General features: G+C 34.2%; 3 protein-coding genes across 5 annotated transcripts; 1 reads left to right on the top strand and 2 right to left on the bottom strand.

Annotated features, from left to right (window-relative positions):
* LOC107626236 (transcription factor MYB74) lies at nucleotides 446-10,653 on the bottom strand. 3 transcript variants are annotated; one of them, XM_021116552.1, is made up of 3 exons: nucleotides 10,548-10,653; nucleotides 1,433-1,625; nucleotides 446-1,332 (listed from the first exon to the last, which is right to left on the bottom strand). In XM_021116552.1, exons 1-3 carry the CDS (start codon nucleotides 10,630-10,632, stop codon nucleotides 648-650), a joined length of 963 nt encoding a protein of 320 aa, XP_020972211.1. In that variant the 5' UTR covers nucleotides 10,633-10,653; the 3' UTR covers nucleotides 446-647. The 3 variants fall into 3 exon arrangements, with proteins under 3 accessions (XP_020972211.1, XP_020972210.1, XP_016184558.1); XM_016329072.2 differs by lacking the exon at nucleotides 10,548-10,653 and adding an exon at nucleotides 1,629-1,894 and having other exon boundaries at nucleotides 495-1,332; nucleotides 1,433-1,562; XM_021116551.1 differs by lacking the exon at nucleotides 10,548-10,653 and having other exon boundaries at nucleotides 1,433-1,899.
* LOC107626235 (vesicle-associated protein 4-2) lies at nucleotides 10,592-14,437 on the top strand. Its single transcript, XM_016329071.2, has 7 exons — nucleotides 10,592-11,073; nucleotides 12,273-12,343; nucleotides 12,627-12,708; nucleotides 12,813-12,925; nucleotides 13,282-13,359; nucleotides 13,569-13,688; nucleotides 13,784-14,437. Exons 1-7 carry the CDS (start codon nucleotides 10,785-10,787, stop codon nucleotides 13,844-13,846), a joined length of 816 nt encoding a protein of 271 aa, XP_016184557.1. The 5' UTR covers nucleotides 10,592-10,784; the 3' UTR covers nucleotides 13,847-14,437.
* Nucleotides 21,273-24,388, bottom strand: LOC107626234 (sugar carrier protein C). Its single transcript, XM_016329070.2, has 3 exons — nucleotides 24,143-24,388; nucleotides 23,719-24,041; nucleotides 21,273-22,546 (listed from the first exon to the last, which is right to left on the bottom strand). The coding sequence occupies exons 1-3, from the start codon at nucleotides 24,273-24,275 to the stop codon at nucleotides 21,446-21,448; spliced, it is 1,557 nt and encodes a 518-aa protein (XP_016184556.1). The 5' UTR covers nucleotides 24,276-24,388; the 3' UTR covers nucleotides 21,273-21,445.

Raw genomic sequence — 25,579 nt, 5'->3', positions numbered from 1 at the left:
TAAAATTAAATTTTTTTAATATATGTTTTATATTCTAATATAGGTACTTAGGTAAGTTTTGATGTTTGTACTTTGTAGCATAGTATGAGTGTTTTGTTTATAACTCCCCACCATGCACCTCACGACATTACCACTCAAAATGTTATCATAATTTTTATTTTTATTTTTTTGAGAAAGTTTCAGAAAATGAAAATGATAGCGGAACTCCAAAATGTTTATTAAATTTGGTTTTATATTTGTTATTCAAATTATCTTATTTTGAATACATAATTTTTAAAAATTGACCAGTATTAAGTACTCACCAATCATATTCTTCATACTTTATTTTAAGTCTTCCCCTCTAGTGATTTGACTGGTTTTTGGTTTATTGATTTGTTTAAGTAATACAATGAATATGTATGTGTAGCGACTTTGCGTATCTAAGGAAGGAAACAGACATGCACAGTGCATCACAATAATAGAACTTGTAAATAATTGGAGTAAAACAAGGAAGCTTGCTCAATTTACAAGACTAAATAAACTATGATGAGTAGCATTAAATATCCATGAAGAAAATATTTTACAGGCTATCAACACCGTACCGTTGATCCACAGTTATGCAAAAAACAATTATAACAATCAAGCTATATTTTTTGGTGGATACTTGATTACACGAATGCATTGACATCCAACATATCTGGGATTTCAAATCTCAAGACGCTGTTATTGGTGCTGACATAGCTTTCTCTCTCATCCTCGGTGCTACTGTTGTTTCCATTGACATAAGTATTACTGCTGCTATTATTGGAATGGAAGGTTGACGTTTCAGACATAGGTGGGTCCACAAGACTTGCATGATGACAGTAGTAGTTGTTACTATTATTGTTATAATAATAACTTGTTGGTAATTGGTCAGTCACATAACAAGGGCTAGAAGTTGAAGCAATTCCAATATTATTATTATCGGCGTGCCAATAATCACTAGTATTCATTAGATTTGATGGGTATGCTGAGTCCACATTATTATTGGATTCTAGAAAGTTTGCTTGAGGGAAAGACAAGGAAACATCACTACTGATGATTTGGTTGTGGCTGTTGTCAAGAGAATTAGTATGAGAGAAGAGTGACGTGGCCAATTTGAGAAGCTCAGGGTTAAGATGGTGTTGCATGTTATTGTTGATGTGTGATATTGATGAACCAAAGAGAGATGAGAGATCAAGAAGGTCTAGGCGTGGACTGTGTGTCACAGGATCGATTCCCATCCTCAGTAGCCTCTTCCTAATGTGTGTATTCCAATAATTCTTTATTTCGTTGTCTGTCCTCCCTGGCAGCCGCGACGCTATTGCAGACCACCTGCATCACCACTAAATTTTAAATTCTAATTTTTAAATCGTGATTTAATTTATTTGACTAAATTTTCATGCACAATTTTTACTAGCCAGTTATTACTCACTTGTTTCCAAGAATGCTGTGAAGGTGTATTATGGTCTCCTCCTCTTCCAAGGAGAATCGACCGCGCTTTATATCTGGCCGGAGATAGTTTGTCCACCGCAGACGGCAACTCTTTCCGCATCTTTGCAACCCTATATATGTATAAGTCAACAAATTAAAAAACAGATTTAACAAAGTGTGCAAGTATATATACATACCGGCATTCTTAGGGAGCGTTCTCCAATTGCCGTAGCCATGTTTGTGAATGTAATCAACGAGCTTCTGATCCTCCTCTGGCGTCCATGGCCCCTTCTTCAGCCCATTCTTCTCACAGCAAGGTGTTCTTCCCATGGCTTAATTAGTTATGTTGTTGGATGAAAAAATTAAATAAAGAAGGAGCATAAGTTAATATAATGTTTGGAGACGTGAGGAAGATGAGATCCCGATCGATCGAAATGGAACGTAGTTGCTTGGTGTATAAATAGGAGAGGAACAAAAGGCAAAGTCAAACGGATTTGGTACCGTCCTCTGTTACCAATTTCCATACGTGTCCCCTCTTTTCTCATCATTATTTATTAGGTACGTATGAATACAGTATACGTGTATATACGTGACTAGCATATATTCACTCTCTTGTGTAATACTGAAGAAAAATAATAGCAGTAATAAATTTTGCATCAATCACTTTATTTATTTGGTGCTGCGTTCACTCATATCTATCATTATTTGAGATTTTTCTTTCATTCATTTAAATATAATACTTCATATTATTATGAGTCAAGCCATCATTTTCCGAAGGAGTGTGAGTGTGACCCTTACCCTGCTTTCTATCTGGATTCATATTAGCTGTTCAGCATCCCCATGCCACGTACCCCCTCCCCCAATTTTCCTTCTTTCTTCTTCTATCTTACACTTACACATACACCACGGCGTTATTAATTTCACGTGTCTTTCTTTTCTTTTCTTTGTGGAAGAGGGATATATACACATAGTATGATTTATGGTCACGTATTTTTAATTTGCGGTTATGAATATGCAAACTACAAGGTTTTTAATTTCTTCTATGAACATGCATGCATGTGATGTATATTTATTAACTTGATGATTATTTCTTTTACCATATAATAAGAAGGGTTCAAGTAACTCACGACATGATGAACTCACCTTGATTATTTACTATTTTACCTATATATACAATAATGTGCGTAATACTTCAAACTAGTATTTTTCTTTTCAATTTCTTAGGAGACTAAGAATAGTTGAGACTAAACATGGTTACATAAAATTCTTGAAGCGAATCTCAGTTATAAGTGCAATTGTCAATCAATCACCGCCCTTTAATTTTACCATGTTTATTATATATAATCCTTTTTAGAATATAGAACCACATACAAGAGATGCCGTTCTGAACCATACACATGCATATTTATTAATTTTATTTTAGCTGTAGTCCCTCGAATACCTACTTTTCCTAAAAGAGTTTTTATCATCTTTGACTACCTGAATACTTAAATTGTAACACATTTTTAAGCCACTATCAAATCTAACAGCCGAAATAGCGACATAGTCAAAAAAGAAAAATAACAAGCGTCCCCTTTTTGAAGCATATATGTTCATCAATCATGCATGTGGGTTTTACAGCATTTTATATATATATATATGCATCTCCGATACCAACGGTCAATACTATAGTACATAAAAATAAAAGAAGTAGACAAATTTAAGTATACTAAAATGCTTTTTATTTTAGTATTACAAAAATAAAATAAAATACTATTAAAGGCAAATTCGTCGTACCACCGACAAATTTTATATAATTTATGAAGTTCACTATATTCTTGGCGAATTCTATAATTTATATAGAGTTCGTCGTACTCCCAGCAAACTCTATGTTGAGTTTCCAAAATAAAAGCATGTTTTTTGGAGAGCGGAGCAGAGAACCACAATGTCATTGTCCACTTTCGTTCTCATTGTTAACATTTTTTTTATACAATGTCAAGAAATCCATTGTTATCTATTCATTACGATAGTGAAATAGTGTATGATGAAAAAGGTTCTATCATTTTTAGATCGGGACAACCGATAATTACCTATATGACATCTGAAGTCAACAGTCTAACAGCGTTGAAGAATCTGATATTGCATTCCGTTGGACAGCAAGAGGCAAAAATGGTGAATAAAACTTACTACAGATATTCGACCGAAGTAGATGGCAGTTTGTTTTATAAAAGGTACATTACAGTTGTCTTGTATCTTGCTAGTATATTTATTAGACCATGATTATGAGAAATATTTCTGTTGTTTGAATTAGGTATCGTTTACGTGACAACAAGTACGTACAGCTTATAAGATCGTGATACAATCGATGGACAAATGTTCATTTGTTGGAATTATTCGTGTTCCTCGTTCAATTGGGTGGCCGAGGATCATCTGCAGAAACTGTCGATGATAGTCCGTTGAGTGGAACTGTTAGACGAACTATCAGAAGGACGATAGTAGATCTAAATATGCCACCTAAAGATAGTCAAGAGGGGTCTAATATTGAAGTTCGTCACCGTCCTGCCTCCCTCGGCCTGCACCGCGTCTACCTCTCCCTCTAGCTCTCCCCCGCCCCCTACCTCTCCCTCCTACAACGACTGGTCGTAGCTCTGAAAGATGACCATCATCCGACTAATGTAGATCTGGAGCAACTGGATAGTGAATGGGCAGGTCCTATGGCACAACCCCAGCTGCCACTAGGTGCTGGTCATCCTGACCGAACAACTCCGTGTGCGCCTACTGCAGATACCATATATGGAAGGGAAGGACGCAGGTCTATATGATGGTGTATATGTAGACGATGGTCAGCCCGAGCATTCCACAACTCATGCCAGCCACCAAGCAGCTGCAGGAACCACTCGTCTCGCCCGAACCAACCATTCAACTTGTGCATCTTGTCAATGTTCAATGGTTTGGTTAGAATGTGCTGTAGGCTACCGAACTGATGTACCACCCTATCCACTTGATGCCACTCTACAATAGCAAAGCAAAGCAGCGGGCAGACAACCGCCGCCGAGGCTTCAGCCTCAGCTATCATCAGTGGAACTAGGCCAATCAGCTGTAGATCAGCATACGGTGTCTACTCAACCTGTTCACAAAACGCAAATTAATGATGGAATTCAAATTTCAAATGCAATAGGTATTTAATTAAAATAAATTTGTAATACTTAAATATTTATCACTTACATTCAGCATCCCAATCCCGTTCAGGGTACTTATATAATTCCTAAGCCTGCCTTCGCCTTTGGCATTGTCCGGGAGGTAATGAACCCACCTACAATGCCAACCACAATTCCACATTATCGCTCAATTTCATTAACTAATTAATAATTTAACGAAGGGTTTTTACAAAAACAAATAATACCTCTCGACTAGCAAAAACCGACAAGTATCAAAGCCATCGGGCCGTAGCAGCGGAATATGATGATAGGCCCAAGACAGCAGCAAGTTGATGCACCCACCCAAATTGCACTGACGATGCTCCGTGGCACAGCACATCTGGCAGTACAGCCATGCCAGCACAGTCAAGCCCCACGATAACCCGCCACACATCTCAAGGTCCTCTAATAGGGGGAGCCACCTGATGTGCACCCGAGAGTCAGATGCATCTGGGAATAGGATACCCCCTATCAACTTCATGATGTACCGTCTCGTATACCTCAACAGGCGCTCCACTGTGGCGTCCTGCTCCAGCTCTCCGCATACTGTGTTGTGGAACCAAGTGAGCTTCACAGTCCACCTGATCTGTGACTGTCTGTCATCTGGGCCGGAAATAGCACCCAGAAGCTGCTGATGTAACTCCTCAATGGTCCGTCCCTGATGTTGCTGCTCCCAACCACATATGCATCCACTCACAGGATCACTGTCGATCTTGAGTTCCAGCTGATAGGCCACGTCCTGCAGGGTGATTGTCATCTTCCTGCATGATAATTGAAATGTGTGGGGCTCAGGCCTCCACCTCTCTATCAACGTCGAGGCAAGTGGCAAGTCGTGCTCGAACTCAACTATACAGGCCATATACTCAAACCCACCTCGTCTGAGATATGGCCTAATCTGCTCCAGCGGCTGTGTCACAAATTCCGCCTGGTGCGCAAGATCCGAGGTGCCTACCAAACGAAAAAAAAGATAAAAAAAAGACGGTGAACACATAAAATAACAAGTTCACTGTTTATTAATTACAATAAAATAAACAATAATGAACAAATTGTACCACTCGATCAAATCTGCCAGCAATGTGCTCAGTCCGATCCAATATGTACAGCGTATCCTCGTAGCCCAATAACTGCTGCTCCATCTAACCACACTCTAGTAAAACTAAATTACATATACTGAACTCAGTTCCTTTTACATTAACTAAATTCTTAAAAAACATATTTAAATCTATAATTATTTACTTTAGTTCTTAATCAGTTTATAAACTTACTAATTTAAATTTAACCCAACTACATGCGGCCGTCAACTAACACCCTAAACAACCCTAATCAATAACTAACTAAACCCTAAATTTTACTAATCATGTTTCTTTCTAATCTAACTTAACCTAATTAATTATTCTACTAATTATCTTATAATTCACAACTTAAACTAATTATTCTGAATAAACTAACTAAGAATTGACTAATAACTTATACTAATTAACATGTTATAAACAATAAACAAACTATATTTGAAAATAATAACATAAAAAATCTAACTAACATGTAAACAGTTAACAATAAATAGTAACTCTAACTAACATGCAACCTCTAATTAGTAACTTTAACTAATATGTAAATAGTAACTCTAACTAACTTGAAAAAAATAACTCTAACTAACATATTATTTACTGACCTAAAACTGAGAATGTCGTGGATAATGAAGTTTACGGACGTTAAAAGATAGAAAAGAGGAACAAAATAAATTTAGAGTAGAAATTGAGAAAGAAAGAGACAAATAAAAATGGCCCCACGAAAAGTTTATATAGAATTCGCCGGAGGTACGACAAACTTGTCAAAATTACCAAAAAAAATCATATTCTAAAAAATAAAACTCAAAAATCTTATTTGGGGGAATTAATTAATGTTTTATTTTATTTAAGAAAAAAATCTTTTGTTTTTATCTTACTATTCTATTCATTTAAAGTTGAAACGATGGTAATTTAATATTTCTTTATCATAAAGTAAAAGTTTATCAATGTAAATTTCATCATCATCTTATGAATTTATTTTATTCTAATTCTAGTACAAGTACTTATGCAATTCCTTAGATTAAGTGGAAAAAACAGAAGAGCAGTCTCTTTCAACTATGCCAATTCCACGGTATAAGTCGGACACTTTTTATTTTTATTATTGAAATTGCGGCGGTGTTTTTAAATAATGTGGAGGATTTGTGTGTTTTTTTTGTATAGATGATCATAAAATTGTGGCACAGTTTTGTGAATTTTAAATTTTTTTTTATACTTTAGATTTATGGTTTATAATTTTTTTTTCACAAAATTAACCCACCAATTTACTTATTCCTTAAAAAAAATTTTCAGTCCACACAAATCTAAGGTTCAGATTTTTCTATTATCCTAAATCTAACCTTAAGTTTTGTTTCCAAAAACAAAACTGAACTTCCATTAAAAATACATCATTTTTTTTATAATTGAGTATAACACATTTTAAACTTCCATTAACAAAAAAAAAAAAAATTCAACCCGATTCCTGAGCTTTATTTTTATGGGACTGATTAGTTCCTGTGTCAGTGTTTTTTTTATTTTTTATTTTTGCACAAGAGCTAATCAGTCCCATAAAAATAAAGTTCAAAGACTTAATTAGATATTTTTTTTATTAAAAACCTTGTAATCCTTTCGAAATAATAGTCAGAAATAAAGTTAAATGTTCACTCTTTTTTTAATAAGTTAATAACACTCGAATAAGTTTTCTCTATATATAACAGCTCTTTTTGGCTAGCTAGCTTGCTAATTTTCTTCCCTTAGGTTTACGTAGCCTCAACTATTTAATTTTGGGCCAATAATAATTGCAGAAGGTGTTCATATTTTGAAAATTGGAGCCCTAGCTAGTCAACAACTAATTGCGTAAGCTTAATATTAAACCAAATTTTACTTTATATTAAGAACAGAAATTATGATGCTTTGCTTGCTAATCTTCCCTTGTGTTTGATTTCCTTGAGACACTTTCATGTCATGCAACTAGTTTTATAGCTTATGTACGTGGATTGTTCGTTAGATGACTTAGATCGTGTCCCTAAGAAGCTATATTTTGTTTATATACTTCAAAACCTGGAGCAAATTATTATTTCTCCCCATATTTTAGGTTTCCTAGCTCATAGTCATCCACATATATGCAAGTCATGAGTCATCAGTATTATAAAACACATATAAGTCAGCTGTGCTTGCTTAGTTGCTTAGTTAATTTAAAAAACAATCCCGATACATATTTAAGTATCTTTGGTAATTAAATTTAATTAAATTAGCTCAAATCTAACCAAAAAAAAATCATTTTTATTGCACACAGTATGTATACATAAGTATTTTCCTAACGCAATCAAAATGCCCACTTCAATGACAATATGACATTTTGCATGCTGTACTCAAAGAATATGAAAAACGGTTTCTATCTTCATGCGTTTTTTTCTCTTTCTTCTAATGGTGTTGTTAAGTTGTTATATTTTGTTTTTGTTTCTTCTTCTCTTTCTCTTTTTTATGTTATTGCAGTCACGCATTTTATTTTTTTCTTCTATTTTTCTTGATTTTACTTCTCTTAAAAAAGTATTTAAATAAAAATAATTATGAGAAAATGAAATAAAAAAGAGAAGATAAAGAAAAAAAGATGAAAAAGAAGATGAAGTAGTTAGAAGATGAAAAAGAGGAGGAAGAAGAGTTTTAAATTGTGTGTGCCTTATTTAAATTCAGAATGCACCGAAAATTCTTAACGATGACACAAACAAACTTAGTTTAAAACAAGTTCAGACCAAAATGCACTGAAATTAAACTCAGAATGCACTGAAATTAGTTAATAATTACGACGCACAAGCAAAATCCTCCTCCTCTTCCTCCTTCTTCATCATTATCATTTTTTTCTTTTTTTTTTGTTCATCTTCTTCTTAGCTTGTTTTATCTTCTCATGATTCTTTTTATATTTATTCTCTTAATAAGAATAAAAATAAGAACAAATTAAATAAAGAAAAAGAAAAAATATATTCTGCTGCAAAATCACTAGAAATAAGAGGAGAAAAAGAAAAAAATACAGTAATAATAATAGCAATAAAAGAACAACAATGAAAACAAAATACGCGATAACAACGACGACGACGATGAGGAGGAGGAGGAAGAGGAGGAAAAGGAAGAAGAAGAACAAATTCAAATGAAAAAGGAGGAAGAGAAGGAGGTGATGATGACGATGATGATAACGAAAGAAAAATATGATGGAGAAGGAGAAGAACATACGCGACAAGAGTGAAGAAGAAGAAGCAACAACAGAGATGAAGAACGTGTACGTAAGAATTTGAATACTTAATCGAATTTGGTTAAGTATTTTGTTTGATTGTAGATCTTTATTGTTTAAAAAAATTAATCGAGTTATCTTCTCGTTTGTTACACAGATTCTGCAACTTTCTCTTATGAATTTAAGAATACTATTACCCATATTGATGATAATTAATTTGGATTAGTTTAATTTTATACTATACCAGCCAATAAAATAAGAAGAAAATGATAGCAAAATGACATTGACACCTTTTGAAAGATAATGGGCTTAATATTCAACCTTTCGCACAGAGAAGGAATCCTGTCTTGGGTTATCTTTGGGCTTAAGATTTTTGAAACAAAAATCTAGTGAATAAATTTTGATTGTAGTAGTATGCTCATGACCAAAAAAAAATAAAAAAAAAGAAGAAAAAGCGATATTTTTTAAAATTTATCGGTTTTGGACGAAGAGGGTCTTTCTAAATTACACAGTATGAAAAATCATATTTATATGGAGCAGGCTTGTGAAGATTGTAAGTGGAAAAGTCTGCCTATCCTTTTAAATGAGACGATCATAAAATTTTAATTATAAATATATAATAAATATAATTATAAATCAAATTTAAAAAAAAATTAGATTTTGGACCAAAAAAATTACAAAAAATACTCTTGACAAAAAAAACACTAAACCCATCGAGAAAGTTCACCCCGCTCCGCCAAAACACATGATTTAAGCAGTGTGAGTTAGACGGATATTTGATGTGTGATGGTTTTAGTTTTTCAATCTAACCCACTTTTTTTGATGAATTACACGAATCAACTCGATGAATTTAGACCTATTTACTATCCCTTAGTCAATTATCACTACCCTAAAAAAAGGCAAAGTATATGAAGGGAAAAAAATATATAAATATAACATTGTGGCAATAAAATACTCCTTCGTTAATTAAGTACCACATACAGTTTGAGTAAACCTCCAAGATTTCTGTTTCTAGATCTTCCTCGCAGTGGATTAATTATAAAGTTAATGTCTGATGTTAATGAAAAAGAACTCCAAGAGATTTAGAAGTGATGTAGTTTTGTCTTATCTTTAGGCTCAGACTCCTCCAGTTCACCCCAAAAAAAAACTCTTCCGTTATTATTTTTATACCTTAAGCAAGATTATACGTTGGTTATAGACACAAATGAGTTGGAAATAGATCTTTTCTAATTTTTTTAACACTTAGACAGAATTTAGTGTGATTTCTCACTTTTAATTCTATAAGTGGAATCAGAAATAAATAAAAAAAAATAATAATAAATAATTAGATTAAATACTGCACACCATCCAATTTTTTTTTCTATTGGAGAAGATCCACTCCCCAAATGACATGATGATTCGAGCGACTTAAGGTTAGTATTAATTTATTTTGTTGAGATGATATGATGAATTTCCCCCAAAAGAAGCAAGCGCAAGAAGTGAAAAATGACATTTGCCGCAAAAGTCAAACCCCGGTATATACTAACTACGGCATTAGAAGGTGAACAAGTTATGTTAAATTGTTAAGAGAGGACCCTACCAATAAGAGGAAAACACGTTTTCGGCGCATACCAATCACCCTGCATAATCCAACAGCAGTACAGCACTTAACTAAAGAAGAAGAGAAGAAAAGGCCAAACGCGTGGACTTGAAACTTTCTTCTACATAGCAGTTCAGAGCCTCTCTCACATCCGCGCGTCAAATGCTGGAACCGCATAAACGACGCCGTTTATACCTTTAACGAAAAAGTCAAGGCTCGCTTTCCACTCGCTCGAGTCGTCGTTAAGTCGTTTTGCTCCCTTTCTCGTCAGAGACTCTCTCACTGTCTCTCACCATTTCTCGTTCCTGATCAGAAAAGAAGAAGAACGCATGGCCGTAGCTGAACCCAAGCCTCACTCGGAACCTAAGGTCTGGAACTTCTTCAAGCGTCCGTTTCGCCATTCCTCAGCTACCTCCGGCGCCATGCCTCCCAATACCTCCACCACGACGTCGTCTCATCACGGCTACCACCACCACACCAACCCTACCTCACACAATCCTCCGCTCGATGGCTCCTCCTCCAACCACGCCTCTAGTTCCGTCTCTTCTGTAGCAAGGTCGTTCCTCCCAACACGACGTCGTCTCAAGCTTGACCCTTCCAACAAGCTCTTTTTCCCTTGTATGTCTTCTTCTTTCGTTTTTCCTTTTTCATTTGTTTCACTTATTGTTGATACATGCTTAATTGCTCTGCTTCTGATCTTAATTTTGGGGTTTAGGGCTTCAACTGTAGTTTCTGTTTTGCTGATGTTAATTCAAATTAAACCTCACCAGGCCTAGGGGCTTTAATTAGACTATCCTAAAAATAGAAACTTTTAGATCATTGCGTGCTTTTTCGCTTCCTTTCAATAAATCAACAAGAAGGGAAAAATATAACGGCTTGTGAAAATGTTTAATCACAGCTGAAGTGTTTCAAACTTTCCATAAATGTTAAATTTAAAGCGAGCTGGCGCTGGGTGTGTTTTTACTTTTCTAGAATTAAGATACTATATCGTTACAATTCGATGACATTATCTGCTGTTGATGTATTTCCAATCACGGTTGTTACACTTTCAGCTGGAGTGGATTGCGGTATTCTAAAGGTTAAAACTGTTAATTCATGCATTTGTTATTGATGTAGTCGCGCATGTCCATATGATAATGGAAATTAAATGATGGCAGCAAACATTTTATGTTAACAAAGAAAGGAAACTTTTTTTGTTTTCAAAAAAAAAAAAAAGTTTTGCTTATGATTGTCATTAAATCACTTCTGGTCTCGATAGATATGGAGGTTGGAACTTGAGAAGCTGATTTAGATGAAAAGTTGGCAGATAAGCGTTCAACATGAATTCCTGCTAAAGTACATTTGCCTTTATAAATTATAACAAAACAGGTCCATGTATTTTGTGTGCCTTGAATGCTTTTCTGTATTCATGTTTTCTTTTAGGACATTAAATTTTCATGTTAACAATGTGACACCCTAATGTACATGCTAAGGAAGACTAAATACTTTGTACAGTTTAGCCTACTTATCATAAGGTAAATCCTATGGATGTTTCTGATCGACAAGTCCCAACTATAAAGTCTGAAGGCAATAGGTTTAATAAATGAGATAGTTAGCAAAAAGATAGCAAGTTCTTTGTGCTTCTCTTGCGTCTTCCTGTCTCAGCAATTCAGCATGTGTTGACGTCACACACGGCTCGTTTTCATATTTTTTTGCTCAATGCGTGATTTTGATCTTTATCCAATAGATAAGATTCTTTATGCTGATGCTGTGGATGATTGCTCAATCTAATCCTTGTGTTATGTGGATGTCTGATCGTTCCTTGCTATCTTCTGTAGATGAGCCAGGCAAACAGGTTAGGAGTGCTATCAGGATTAAAAACACCAGTAAATCCTATGTAGCTTTCAAGGTAGAGTGAATATCTAAAACTGCTGATTTATTCCCCCCTTTTAGCATTTCCTTTTCCCCAATTCTAATATTTGTTACTATTGAGTTACTTTGGCTGAATCTTGAACTCAATTGCGTATTCTTTTTGTTACTTACTTACTTTGTAATAGTTTGCAGGAGAACAATTCGATACCACTGTATTAATTAATTAATGATATATGTTATGATTTTAAATCAGTAGGACAACTTAGCTATACATGTTGACAAGATTCCTTTTTTTATTATTATTTCATATGTATATGCAGTTTCAAACGACTGCACCTAAAAGCTGTTTCATGCGTCCACCTGGGGCTATCCTCGCACCGGGTGAGAGTATCATAGCAACTGGTAATGATCAATATATTATTTCTCTGTATGTTCCTTTTTATGTGTAACAGAAGATTTTTGGAAATACAAGGCCAAGTTACCTTACCATTTGTTTTGCTTGATAGTGTTCAAGTTTGTAGAGCAACCAGAAAACAATGAAAAGCCAGAAAAAACTGGACTCAAATTTAAAATCATGAGCTTGAAGGTCAAAGGATCAATTGATTACGTCCCCGAGCTGGTTAGTTAACTTCATTTTGTTTAGTTATAAAATATGATGCTGATGATTTTATGAGTGGATACTGCAGTTGTCTTACCTTCCTTCCTGTTCCAAATCCCCATCTACTCTGACCACAGCATGAACATCTAACAATAACATATCTTGTTGGATCACCTATCGTATATTTCATACTATAATAAAAGAATTTGTTACTTGAGTTTCGTCATACTTTTATCCGAAAGGATGCAGTGAAAGATTCATTTGAATAGCACATCCTTATTTTTTTGTCTGATTTTTTCTATACTTATCAATATAATTTTTGTGTTATTAATAATCCTGCAAATCTTTACTGTTTTTTAGTTTATTAATGGGCACAGTTTGATGAGCAGAAAGAACAAGTAGCAGTGGAGCAGATTTTGCGGGTTGTTTTTCTAGATCCAGAGCGTCCCACCTCGGTGAGTATTGAAATTTTGCATGTTCATGTGTCTTGGTGCTTGTTACCTTTCCTTTATAATCTCACTTTTTGCACCTATTCATTTAAGTATCTGTTGCTTTAAATGTGTTTAAAGACTTTTGGTTTCTGCTGTTCCCTTTTTCACCTCATGTTTATGGTGGTTGTCTTCCAAGTAATGTACTTATGAGATTGTAAGTTTCTCTGATTTAGGCTTTGGAAAAACTGAACCGTCAGCTGTCTGAGGCTGATGCTGCACTTGAGGCACGCAAGAAACCTGCAGAAGATGCAGGTCCTAAGATCATTGGAGAAGGGCTAGTCATAGATGAATGGGTGAGTATTTTCTCTTAGACTTTTGATGGGAAGTCTTTTTTGCAATATGTTACATTTTAGAAATGCTCCATCTATACGATCTATTTTCTTTTCAGAAAGAAAGGAGGGAAAGATACCTTGCAAAGCAGCAGGGCGACGTGGTAGTAGACTCTGTATAGTGGTGTTGGTCTGGAAATACAATGATTGAATAGGAAAGTACGTTGTGGTTAAGTCTTCAGAGAACCAAATTATAAAATCTCAGCGTTGTCTTTTTTTAGTTTATATTTTTTGGTAAGAAAAATATATCAGGTGAATGGCAAGTGTACTTTGGAGAAAACTGTGCTTGGGTGGGCGATTATCCTGTATGTAGATAAATGTCATTTTGTAATAGGTCTTCTGTTTTTGATGGGTTGATGTGAAATAGTTTTTCCAGTTTGCAACTTTGCATAACGGATTGTTGCCATGATATAAATTCAATTCCTCTACTGCCATGATGGCTCAAATTCTCGTAGTGGGAAAGAATCATTGAGTGAAGAGATGTTTGTAAGTTTGATATTCCCATAAAATTTGGAATTCAAAAACTAGAATCAAGTTTGTCTATGTATATACACACACTCGATGACTTTGCTGGTGGGGTTCTTTCTCTGAAAAGTGATTCATCTTCTTAAGAAACTAGATGTCATTGTGTTAAGTTCTTGAACTCTAAAACCTTGTGTCTGTTATGCTTTGATTTTATAGTCAAATATAATGGTTTACGATGCTTTAGGACAGATTTTAGATTTGATCATTTGATGGGCTTACCTTTGTATTCAGAGTCCGAGAGATATACATCGTTGATGCAATTACTTCCTTGTTCAATTGTAATTTGTTTTGATTTTTATTTTTTATCAGGGCATCAATTGTAATTTTGACTATTTAACTAAGTGAACTATAAATGAAGTGCCGGGCAATAGCACAAATACTAAACCTCTAATAGAAGAAAACGACAAATGCAAATTAAAGAATGCTTGGACAATATTCTTCCATAAACACGTACGATAAGAATCTCCACGCTAATCCTATAAATAGCGTTGTAGGCAATAAAATACAAGCTATACATAAATTTAAGTGCCGGGCTGCCCAGTTCAATAGAAGGTAATCAAAGCACTACTACATATAAATGTATTATTTATAATTATTCTTGTCCGGTATAAGTCAACAAATGTTATTGCCAAGGGTGTGATATAACCTCAAATTATCAAACCCTATCTAATCCAAAAAATATATATGTCAGCTTAATGAATGAGACAAACTGATCACACAATATCTTTTCAGATTATAATATCATTTACATGTTACACCTATGTTAAATAATCTTCATCATGCGTACAAATGAAATTATTCTTCCTCTTGTTTAATTTTAGGATAACCATATAAAAGGCTCTAATGTTTAGCTTATTTCTGTTTCTATGTGTTTGTATTTTCATGAAAAGATGAAGAAGATAATGGACCAAGTAAGCTTGATTTAGAAGTAGATAATCAAATAAATTAAGAATGGAACAGGCTGTGGGAATATTGTGGGATGCTGGTAACCGTTTGTACAGTTGCATCAAAGTGCACGCTGATTACATTGTGAAGCAAGAGGAGAACCTAACCAAATTAAAGAAAAGATGGAACATCTTGAAAACATTTGTAGAAATGTGGTGATAAGAATTGAGAACGATGAGATCCACGGAGAGAGGCGCAGAAGACATGAAGTCAATGGTTGGCTCCAACAAGTTCGGAATCTCCAACAGGTATCTTTACTAACTGATGACAAATTTTTCACTTATTCATACACTTACATGAAGTCAATGCTTTCAATACTAGAAGAGAAAATTTTACTAGCAAATGAAATTGTATGCTATTACCTTTGAGAATATATGCCATACCATTAATAGAGTACAAAACATAAGATAGATGTTAGTAATCTATCTATTCTTAATATATAAAAGTAGATACATAAGCATGCACCACATTACTTTTGAGACATTTCTTTTCTCCTACTAATGTCATGTCAGCAATATTGCTTACTTGGCACAACTTTAGAATCAACCACTCAATTCTTGCCAAATCAACTATTATTTCCAAATCAGCAAAAAAATAAAATATACAAATAAAAAACTAAAAGATAGAATCCAATAACTTTGTAACATCCAAATACATTGAATTCATATTCCTATATTTATTATATCTTACCGTTATAAACAATACAATAAATTTATAACCGCAACAATTAATTTATAAATTAAAAGTTAAAAAAAAAATTATATTTTATTATTATAATTATGTTTATTATAATCATTTTAATTTTTAGAAGTAACACTAGGTACAAAGAACTACTATTGTAGTTTTTACTTATTATTAAAAACAAATTCTATTTTATTTTACCAATATAAATTTTGAAAAGAATATTTGAAAACTAAAAAAAAAAACAAATTTATTAAAAGAGTATCAAAACGAAACCAAAAAATATGATATTAGACATACATTTTCATATTAGATACAAATAAAAAACTAAAAAATAGAATCCAATAAATTTGTAACCTCCAAATACATTGAATTCATATTCCTATATTTATTATATCTTACCGTTATAAACAATACAATAAATTTATAACTCAAACAATTAATTTATTAATTTTTATAAACAACTCACTAAAGGTAATAAACATCTATATTACAAATGTCATAATAATATTATTAATCATAATAATTTTATGTTATAAGTATTTAAATTTCATACCATTTAAACTATATATAAGTCTCTTATCACTATTCCTTCACATAACATTAAATTTAGTACAAAAAATTTTATTTTCGAACTACAATGAGAATCTGATGATCAGATATGACAAAAAAAAATCACAACATGCATCATACATTCATACTTACTCAAATACCATATACCTAATGATAACATAAATTGAATATTGGAATCGAAAAAAATCTTCACAATTTTAGTAACTATAAACGAAATTGATGACAAATTAGGATGGAACTATGTTAAATATAAAAAGTATCAGATGAAAGCATATAAAAAAAAAAAAGAAACAACTACATTTGTGGCACATGTAATCAAACACCACAATATCCAACAATAAGGTAGCGTTTGGTGGAGAGACAGAGACGGAAAGACTGAGACTGAGAGACAGAGACTAAGAAACAGAGATTGAAATAAATCTCAGTATTCTGTTTGGTGCAAAATGGGAGACAGGAATTGAAACAAGAATAAAACTCTAATTTAATTTGCACAAAGGGTAAAATTGGAAATAATAAATTGAAATGAGAGTATTTTAGGTATAAAATATTATTAAAGTTTCAGTCTTCATCTCTAAAAATTTTAGTCCCCTGTGTCCTTACTTTTTGGAGGTACTGAAATACTGAAATTTTGGAGACAGAGACAGAAATTTTAGTACCAGTTTCTGAACCAACAAACACGATACTGAGTCACAGTCTCTCAGTCTTTGTCTCAATACCTCAAAACAAACGCTACCTAAGTTAACTCTATATACTTTTCATAATCTCATCTATCAAATTATTAGTTGCTAGCCCAATAATTATTTTAGGTTCAGAATTCCATTAAAGGTTTTAGATCAAAGTGTTACAACAACTTTTGTACTAAGGATTGTGATAATGCCAAAGTGATGAATGACATTCGAAACAGGTTAGGGGAGCATGAGAAGGTGGGGAAGATCTACCAAGTCCTAAGGCAGAGGAGAGGAGGTTTGTGTTGATGTTGGATGATCTATGGGGGAAGTTGGAGTACCGAATCCGAAGAAGGCCGGGTGTAGATCAAAAGTAGTGTTTACGACAAGGGAAGAGGATGTGTGTGATAAGATGCAAGCAGATAAGAAGTTCAAAGTGAAGAGGAGGCATTTGCCTTGTTCTGCAAGAAAGTAGGTGAAGGGACATTAAAGAGCAATGTGGAGATTCCAAGGCAGGCAAAGAGTGTTGTCACAGTGGGGAGTGCCATGTCTGGAGTCAGGAGTATTTCATCTTGGAGGCAAGCCAAACATGAGTTTCCGATTTGGAGAAGAATGTGTTCGGTGTTCTCAAGTTTAGCTACGACACAAGAACTGCTTCCTGTATTGCGCCGTGTATCCAGAAGACTACGAGATCAAAGTTGAAGATGTCTTGGGAGGAGGAGTAGTAAGAAGAGCATATATGATATGCGTGAGGAAGGCCATTCTATTATTGAAAAATTGAAGCTTTGTTGTTTGGTTGAGGATGTCATGATGTGATCAACTTGGAGTTTCTTAACCTGTCACTCTCAGAAGTATCCACACAGATTCAGTTGCCATGGTGATTCAATTGAAGGTCCTCCTCATGAAAGATACTTTCACTTCATCAAACATTCTTGAGGTTTTGGAAAGCCTTAAACAGTTGCAGATTCTAAGACTTGGATATGGAGGAGAAGCAATCTTGATAGACAAATTGGAGGAACTTTGCATCAACTTAAAAACCATGAGAGGCATCCGAAAATTTTGGCTTAGTTTCATTGATGAGCCAATTGAGATGGCAACATTGTTGGAGCTTATAACTCTGCAATATTTGTACAACATCAAGGAAGTTCCATCCATCACTTACACTTGTCACCTCGAGGCGCTTCGTGAGGTAGAGATCAACGGATGTGATTCAATAACTCACTTCACATGGCTGAAGCATGCTCAGTGCCTTGAGATTCTTCAAGTTAGAAATTGCAACTCAATTCAAGAGTTGGTGAAGGAAGACCAAGGCGAAACTGTGGACATGGATTTGTTTCCGCATCTTAGATTTCTTAAACTATCTTTTCTGGTGAGACTCAAGAGAATATACAATGAAGTATTGCCTTTTCATCATGGTTGTTGGATGCGATCATCTGCAGAAAACAGAATGGTGGGACAATCTAGTGTGGGATGATCCAGCCATTGGAGACGCACTTGATTCCAGATTTAGGCCATTTATTCGTATTTGATATGATTTCATTATGCTATTGTAAATAAATATATAAATAATAAATGTTGTTGATTGAATTTCTATAATATTATTACCTTTATGGTTTGGACAATCTCCAATCTTAGGTACACAACACACCCACACACTCCTCACATATTTTATCACATTTTTCCTCAATTGTATTCTCTAGAATTTGAACCCTAGACTTTGAAGTGGGAAAGAAAGAAAAATGCCATTAGAGTCAAGGTCCATTGGCGCTGTTGTTGTATAATCTCGTATTCATGCTCCATTTCTCTCAGAACAAAAATATTTCTTTTTTTGGACGGTAATTCCTCGCTCTACTTTCGCATGTACCCTTTTGGGCCAAATTTTGGCTATTCCACTCCCAAAAATTGGACCAAGGCTATTCCGTAATTACGCGTCAGAGTTTGGGCTTTTATTATCCAACAATTATTACCTGGAAAAACGATAATTAAGCTACACTTCTGGCCCAATTATTCATGAGCAATGTGGACTTAAGTGGCCCATTTACTTTTGTGAACCACGCTCGAAGTAGAAAAATTCTTGTTTATTTTATGGTGCAAATTAATTTCTTATTCTAATACATTTATCTATAAGTTTTCATTTTCTCTTTTTTAATTTATTGAAATGAATGGATGATTTTTTCATGGAGTACAAAAATTTATTTCATAGAAGATAAAATAATGCCCGCTTCATATCTAAAGTTAATGTTCTCAAAAAAAAAGTAGGCAGACAAATTGTGAATTAATTCCAACAATTAAAAAGAACATAAAATAAAGTTCATAATCATCCGGAAATAATTTGGAATCGTTTTTTTAAATTTATTTAATGTATCCTATAATTTAGAAAGTAATAATAGAAACAAAGTGATATTGAGTTATTTTATATCTTAATACAGTGAACTAGAACTTTATTATCTCCTAAAAATAGTTAGATTCTTGCACATTGTTACCACTAATGATTTTCTTATTCATTGTGAACAAATTTGGTATGCAATATTCGATTTATTTCACTTGCATAAGAAATTTATATCCGATTCATATGCATTATCTTCATATAAAGAAATTAGTTGATATGATGAGATGATTTAACATGTTTGATTAAATTGTTATCTAATAATTATCAACTAACAACTTCATATGAATATAATTGTATGTGAATTTCTACCCAATTTAATGATTACTATATATTGAAACAAATCAACAAACCTCGCTGTAGAATATTTAGTTAATACTTGTTCATCTCATAGAAAACAAAGAAGATATAATAATTAACACTACTTCCATGTGAGTTTTCAATTGGTGTTTGTCATGGTGACGTGAAAAGCATTTCGCCATCCAAATAAATATGAAGGTGGAAGACATGTTAGTCTCCATTGAGTAAAGTTGTAGGAGGGCCCCAAAACAATGGCATATGATATAAGATGCCTATATAAGAAGGCCAGAAAGAGGGATAACGAGTGTTCAATTAATTCCATTTCTTATCCAAAAACATATCCTTAGAGACACAAGAAAAAGAAAGCCAAATACATCGAAAAGCGTTCATTATTCTCGTGCTAGTCTCATTTGCTTTGGTGCAAAGACCGTGATTTAATTGAGGGACACCTCTCCTTTTTGGCCCCAAAGATTTTGTTCCTCTTAGTAAGTTGTGAGTCATGATAAGATATAAGTTACATCTTTGGTTTATTTTGATGGTCACGCTTGTCCACCGAAAGGTACTACACTCTCTTCATTACATCAATGAAAAAAGGGAAAAGAAGTGCTACTCAAAAGCATGAGAAACTTTAATTGTTGGCAGTTGGAACCTCCAACGAACTTTCCAAGGACAGAGAGCTTAATTTTTATATAGTTAGTTTTTACTTTTAGAGTAAATAGTGGCTTCAAAATTTCCAACAAAGCAATCATTTTGATCCCAGAAAACTAGCTAGGACTATATTCTTGTCTTGTGTTAAATGATTAAAGAAGAAATCATTTGAGAAATGAGAGATTTTTCGTGTCCATTATATCTGGCTGGTTTATACCTTTTTTAATTAAGTGCAATTCCTATATGTCTTCCAAATATACGATTGAATCAGCATGCAATAATAAGTTGGTTGGAGATTATTGATCTACTAAATAAAATTTAGCATTATTAATTCATCAACATATTGAGTTATAGACTATGAAGGGCATTTCTAGTAATTGGGATTTTATTTCTCTAAGCAACCTACACACGAGAGACGAGACGTTAAATTGAGAAAACTATATTAAATTGATGCAAATAAACCATAAATGTTTTATGTTTCGCTGGTTGTGCTGTGTTGTGTTGGATGTGTTAGTGTAACAAATATCTTGAGACAGAAAATTTATGCTGTATCGTGTCAGAGTCGCTTACTTTTATATTATACTGTGGCAGATGATTCTTCGTTGTGAATGGTCCCTTTAACCATAAGCGGTTGTAAGTCCACGCTATTGACTTTATTTAAATTTGATAAATTATGATGTCATTATCATTACTTTAACCTATCAGCCATTTGGCGCCCTTCAACTCGCAATAATCAGAGCAACCGTATTATACTGAAAATATTGGACTGCTTGTATGAAAATGAAATTCAGAAAATTCGTAACAATTGTGTCATTGGATTGGATAATATTGAAAGAAAAAAGCATATCCTGTGTAAACTTGGACTTTGTTCATTTGAGAGGGAAATACATATATTGACATTGAAATTGAAATGGATTATCATTTAATTTTTAACCAAGAAAAAAAATAAAAATAAAGACTAGCCACTAGGAACAGAAAAGATGAAATACTTAGTGTAATTACACATTCTTGACAGCTCCCTTATTCAACTCAACTTCATGGCCATAATCATCATTTTCAACGAATTTAGACCAATATGGGTGTGCCTTCCAAACCTTGCCCATCTCTTCAATTGGGATACCCTTAGTTTCAGGGAGGAAGAAGTAGATGAAGATGGTCATTATGACAACAAAAAATCCAAAGAAGATGAACAAGCCAAACTTCATGTGGCAAAGCATGGTCAAGAATATTTGCGCCACGAAAAAGGTGAAGAGCATGTTGACAGACACGTTGATACTTTGAGCGGCTGAACGAATTTCCAATGGGAAGATCTCACTGGGCACCAACCACCCAAGAGGACCCCATGACCATGCAAACCCGGCCACATAGATGCAAATAAACATCACCACCACAATAGCATACCACTTTGGCAAATCACCGGGGTTTCCATCAATTCCGAACTTGGCTCCAATAGCGGCAGCTACTACGGCCTGACATATGATCATTTGGGCTCCGCCTTCTAGAAAAAGGGCTCTCCTACCCCACTTGTCAACCCCATAGATAGAGACAACTGTGGCAGCCACATTCACGACGCCGGTGATGACGGCTGACATGAGAGCAGAGTCGTCCTTGAAGCCAATAGAGCCAAACAACACAGGCGCATAAAACATGATGACATTAATGCCCGTGAATTGCTGGAAGAATGGAATCATGATTGCCATGGTGAGATGAGGCCTGTACTTGTGTTGCAGCAGGTTCCTCCAAGGGTGTTCCACCTTCTTCGATTCCTCACTTGCGGCAATAAGATCGTTGAACTCTTCATCAATGTCTTCCACGCCGCGAACCTTCCTCAGTTGTTGCCTGGCCTTTTCGTGGTCTCCACGCTCGATCATGGAGTTGGGTGTGTCTGGAAGGACCAGTGATCCGATTGTGATGATGAGTGCAGGGACCATTGCACCACCCAAACTAAGCCTCCATCCCCATCCACCTTTGATTTTTGCGAAGAAGTAGTTGAGCACATTCGCCACTAGGATCCCAACTGTGATGGACAATTGGAACCCAATGTTCAAAGCTCCTCTGTATTTATATGGAGCCATCTCCGACAAGTACAGTGGCACAGACTGTTAAATAATTCAATGTAATAGTTAGTTGTGAAATCAAATATTAAATAGTAAACACTCATGTTCATATACACAATATGCCACAAGTTGTTATCAACTTGTCACGTTTCTTGGAAAAAGCAAAACCCTACAACTAATAGCTTTATTTATTGGTGGGTCTCTATTTTTTTTTTTAATTATATAGATTAATCAAAACGGTCAAATCAATTACATGGAAAAAGGATTAAGCAGAGTGGAAATTAAAATCGAGAATGTCACATCACATGGGATGAAAAACGTGCTATTGTTCCACAATAATATTGCCAATAGTAATTTAAAAGCTGTCAAGTTGGACTAATTTAAGTCCCAATTAAGCCAACACACTCAACCTTCAAATTGGAGAGGAAAGGAGCAGAGAGTCAAATCAAGCCGAAAACTACATGCGTGACTTTTGGGACTAACTAAAATTTTTAAATATGTTCAATGAAATGAATGATTAAAAGATTTATAAGTGCATTTTACTATAGTAACTTTTTACCAAGACTTGGTCTCTGTGTTTCTCTTCAGCTTAAATAAATAAATATATTTCTCTGTTGTTGTCTTTTCAGTACCGGCTACCTTTTGTTTTTTTAGAGGGTAAGGATTAATTTATGACAGCAGGAAAATAAGTTTACAGATCTGGAAAAATATATAAAAAAAAGGGAAAGGAAAAGTAAAAAAATGAAAACTTGATATAACCAATAATGATGATCAAATAGTGGAAAACGGACGCATTGAACGACTATAATTGCCCGTTCTTAGATTATTATAAAATAAAATAAAAGAAGAAAACGGAAGGATGAAATCAAAGCTCAACAGAGATCTGTTTCGTTTCATGTCTTAATTTGAAACAGGGGAGATTTGTAGTTCATTTCAGCACAGAGGCAGAGAATATCGGAGACATAGCCATGTTCGGTGCTGCCCAATAAGACAACACACTGATATTTTTTCAAATTAAAATTAGATAATTTTTCTCTAAAAATTTAGCTAACGTGTGCTTTGAAATCAACCGAGTGAAATTTTTAATTGTCAATATGGAAAAAAAAAAAAACAGATTCACGGTCAAGAATCTTAAGGAATAATGAATACTTTAAAGAGACACCAAAGCAAAATAATTATTTATAACTCACAGAAATGAGAAAAAAAAATAATACCTGATTGGCGAAACCGATACCGAAACCGAGCAAGATCCGACCAACGATCAACATCCAAATGGCTTGGGCGAAGCCATTGATGAGAGCACCGATAAGAAAGAGGAGGCCTCCGAATAGCATGGAGAGTTTCCGGCCGAACTTCCTGGTGATGGTGGAAGCGACCAGGGAGGAAAGCAGCGCCGCCAGATAGAGGGAGGAGGTGAACATGGTGAGCGTCTGGCTGTCGTATTGGCAGTACTGGTTGGTGGTCTTATCGTTGTGCTTCTTGCGGTACACCGACATGAAAAACTTCTTCAAGAACGGATCCATTGAAGTCACTCCACCTATTCACCATATGCAAACAAATTCAAATTAGTTCTTAGATCTGTTTCATTCAACTTATTCGTAATAAGCTTCAAATCTTGTTTTTCTATTATATATATACCGGAGATTCCTATATCGTAACCGAAGATCAAGCCTCCCATGGCTGCAACTATGCATGTTACTGTCACGAAAGGAGTTAGGTTTCCGGGATACTCCTTGCCCCCTCCGGGGCCAATTCCTCCCACGGCCGGCATTCTGACGAGAAATATTAACCAATGAAGAGAGAGAGAGAGAGAGAGAGAGTGTGTGAAAGAAGATCAGAGAGCGAAAGGGAAACAATGTGGAGCTTTACGATGGGGAGTGGCAAGTGTTTAAATAGAGCGCTGACTCCATTTTTTATTTTATTTTATTATTTTTTCTCTTTTCTTGATTATCTTTAAATTCTCTCTTCATCTTTTCTTTTTGTTGAGCTGTCAGTCATAATACCAAAAAATACCAACAATACACTACTCCTCATACATATCTGCGTATTACGTGTGTATTAATATTTATTATTTAGTTGTGTTTATGTTGATTTATTTTTTACTTTCAATTATTCTAAACAATATTGTAAACACTCAATACTCATGTTTAAAGAAATAAACTATGAAATTCTAAAAATGTATTTAAAATGCTGAATTTACAGAAGAAAAAAAAAACACTACATTTCTAAAGGTTTTGCGATCTACCATATATATTAAGGATATAATTTAAAAATTTATGTATTAGTAGAAACTTAAAAAAAATTAGACTTCTGCTAAAACTATTTTATTTATGGATTCATAGGAAGTGTGTTTACATATTTGTTACAAAAATTCATGTTTTAATATTCTAATAAATAATAAAATATTTATTATTAATGTTGAATTGTTTATTATTGAAAAGGAACAATTTATATACGGTGTATAGGATTAACGAAGGCAGCAACTTAATTGTCAAACTTGCCTAAATTGTTGAAGTATCAAGGTCCCTTTTAGATAAGAGATTGTTTTTTTAATTGATCTCATTCGTTAAAAGCGTATATTTTTTATATATCCTATAGTCAATAAATTAATTTATCAACATAATAAAAAGCAATGTAAAATCATTCTATTAGGCCGCATTTGATTCAAATTCAAAATATAGAATGAAATAAGACGTTGAAAATAAGATATAAAAAATTAATATTTTTATATTTTATTTATTAAATATAATTTTGTATCTTTATATCATTATTACACTAATTAATTTCTATATGGATGGAAGGTTGGGGTTGGACCACGTTATGGGAAGGAGGGGTGCTGCACAAAGGGGTGGTGTCAGGTTACAAAAAAATCGGACCGTGGGTGTTGGTGAGAGCAACTCGCACCGTGCGACATGCAAGTCCTCAACAACACGGACCCTACGATTTCATTTAACAAAAAAAAAAATCCCCCACTAGCAACTCGGACGGTCCGAGTTCACTTTAAGCTAATTCAAATTTTCATTTTCTTCAAATCAGCCCCAACGAGTTGTTGATCCAAAGCTGAAAAAAAAAAAT

This window comes from Arachis ipaensis, chromosome B02, assembly GCF_000816755.2.
Source record: "Arachis ipaensis cultivar K30076 chromosome B02, Araip1.1, whole genome shotgun sequence".
In the NCBI taxonomy this organism is placed as follows: domain Eukaryota; kingdom Viridiplantae; phylum Streptophyta; class Magnoliopsida; order Fabales; family Fabaceae; genus Arachis; species Arachis ipaensis.
The sequence above is the reverse complement of the archived record's forward strand: the minus strand, read 5'-3'. Positions and strand labels throughout refer to the sequence as shown.

Excerpts from the sequence above, each read along its gene's own strand:
- LOC107626234 (XM_016329070.2), bottom strand. The coding sequence starts at position 24,275 with ATGCCGGCCGTGGGAGGAATTGGCCCCGGAGGGGGCAAGGAGTATCCC. Across the intron at positions 24,042-24,142 it reads TTACGATATAGGAATCTCCG|GTGGAGTGACTTCAATGGAT; the intron begins GTATATATATAA and ends TATGGTGAATAG. Across the intron at positions 22,547-23,718 it reads GTATCGGTTTCGCCAATCAG|TCTGTGCCACTGTACTTGTC; the intron begins GTATTATTTTTT and ends ATTATTTAACAG.
- LOC107626236 (XM_021116551.1), bottom strand. The coding sequence starts at position 1,761 with ATGGGAAGAACACCTTGCTGTGAGAAGAATGGGCTGAAGAAGGGGCCA. Across the intron at positions 1,333-1,432 it reads CACAGCATTCTTGGAAACAA|GTGGTCTGCAATAGCGTCGC; the intron begins GTGAGTAATAAC and ends GTGGTGATGCAG.
- LOC107626235 (XM_016329071.2), top strand. The coding sequence starts at position 10,785 with ATGGCCGTAGCTGAACCCAAGCCTCACTCGGAACCTAAGGTCTGGAAC. Across the intron at positions 12,344-12,626 it reads AATCCTATGTAGCTTTCAAG|TTTCAAACGACTGCACCTAA; the intron begins GTAGAGTGAATA and ends ATGTATATGCAG. Across the intron at positions 12,926-13,281 it reads TTGATTACGTCCCCGAGCTG|TTTGATGAGCAGAAAGAACA; the intron begins GTTAGTTAACTT and ends TAATGGGCACAG.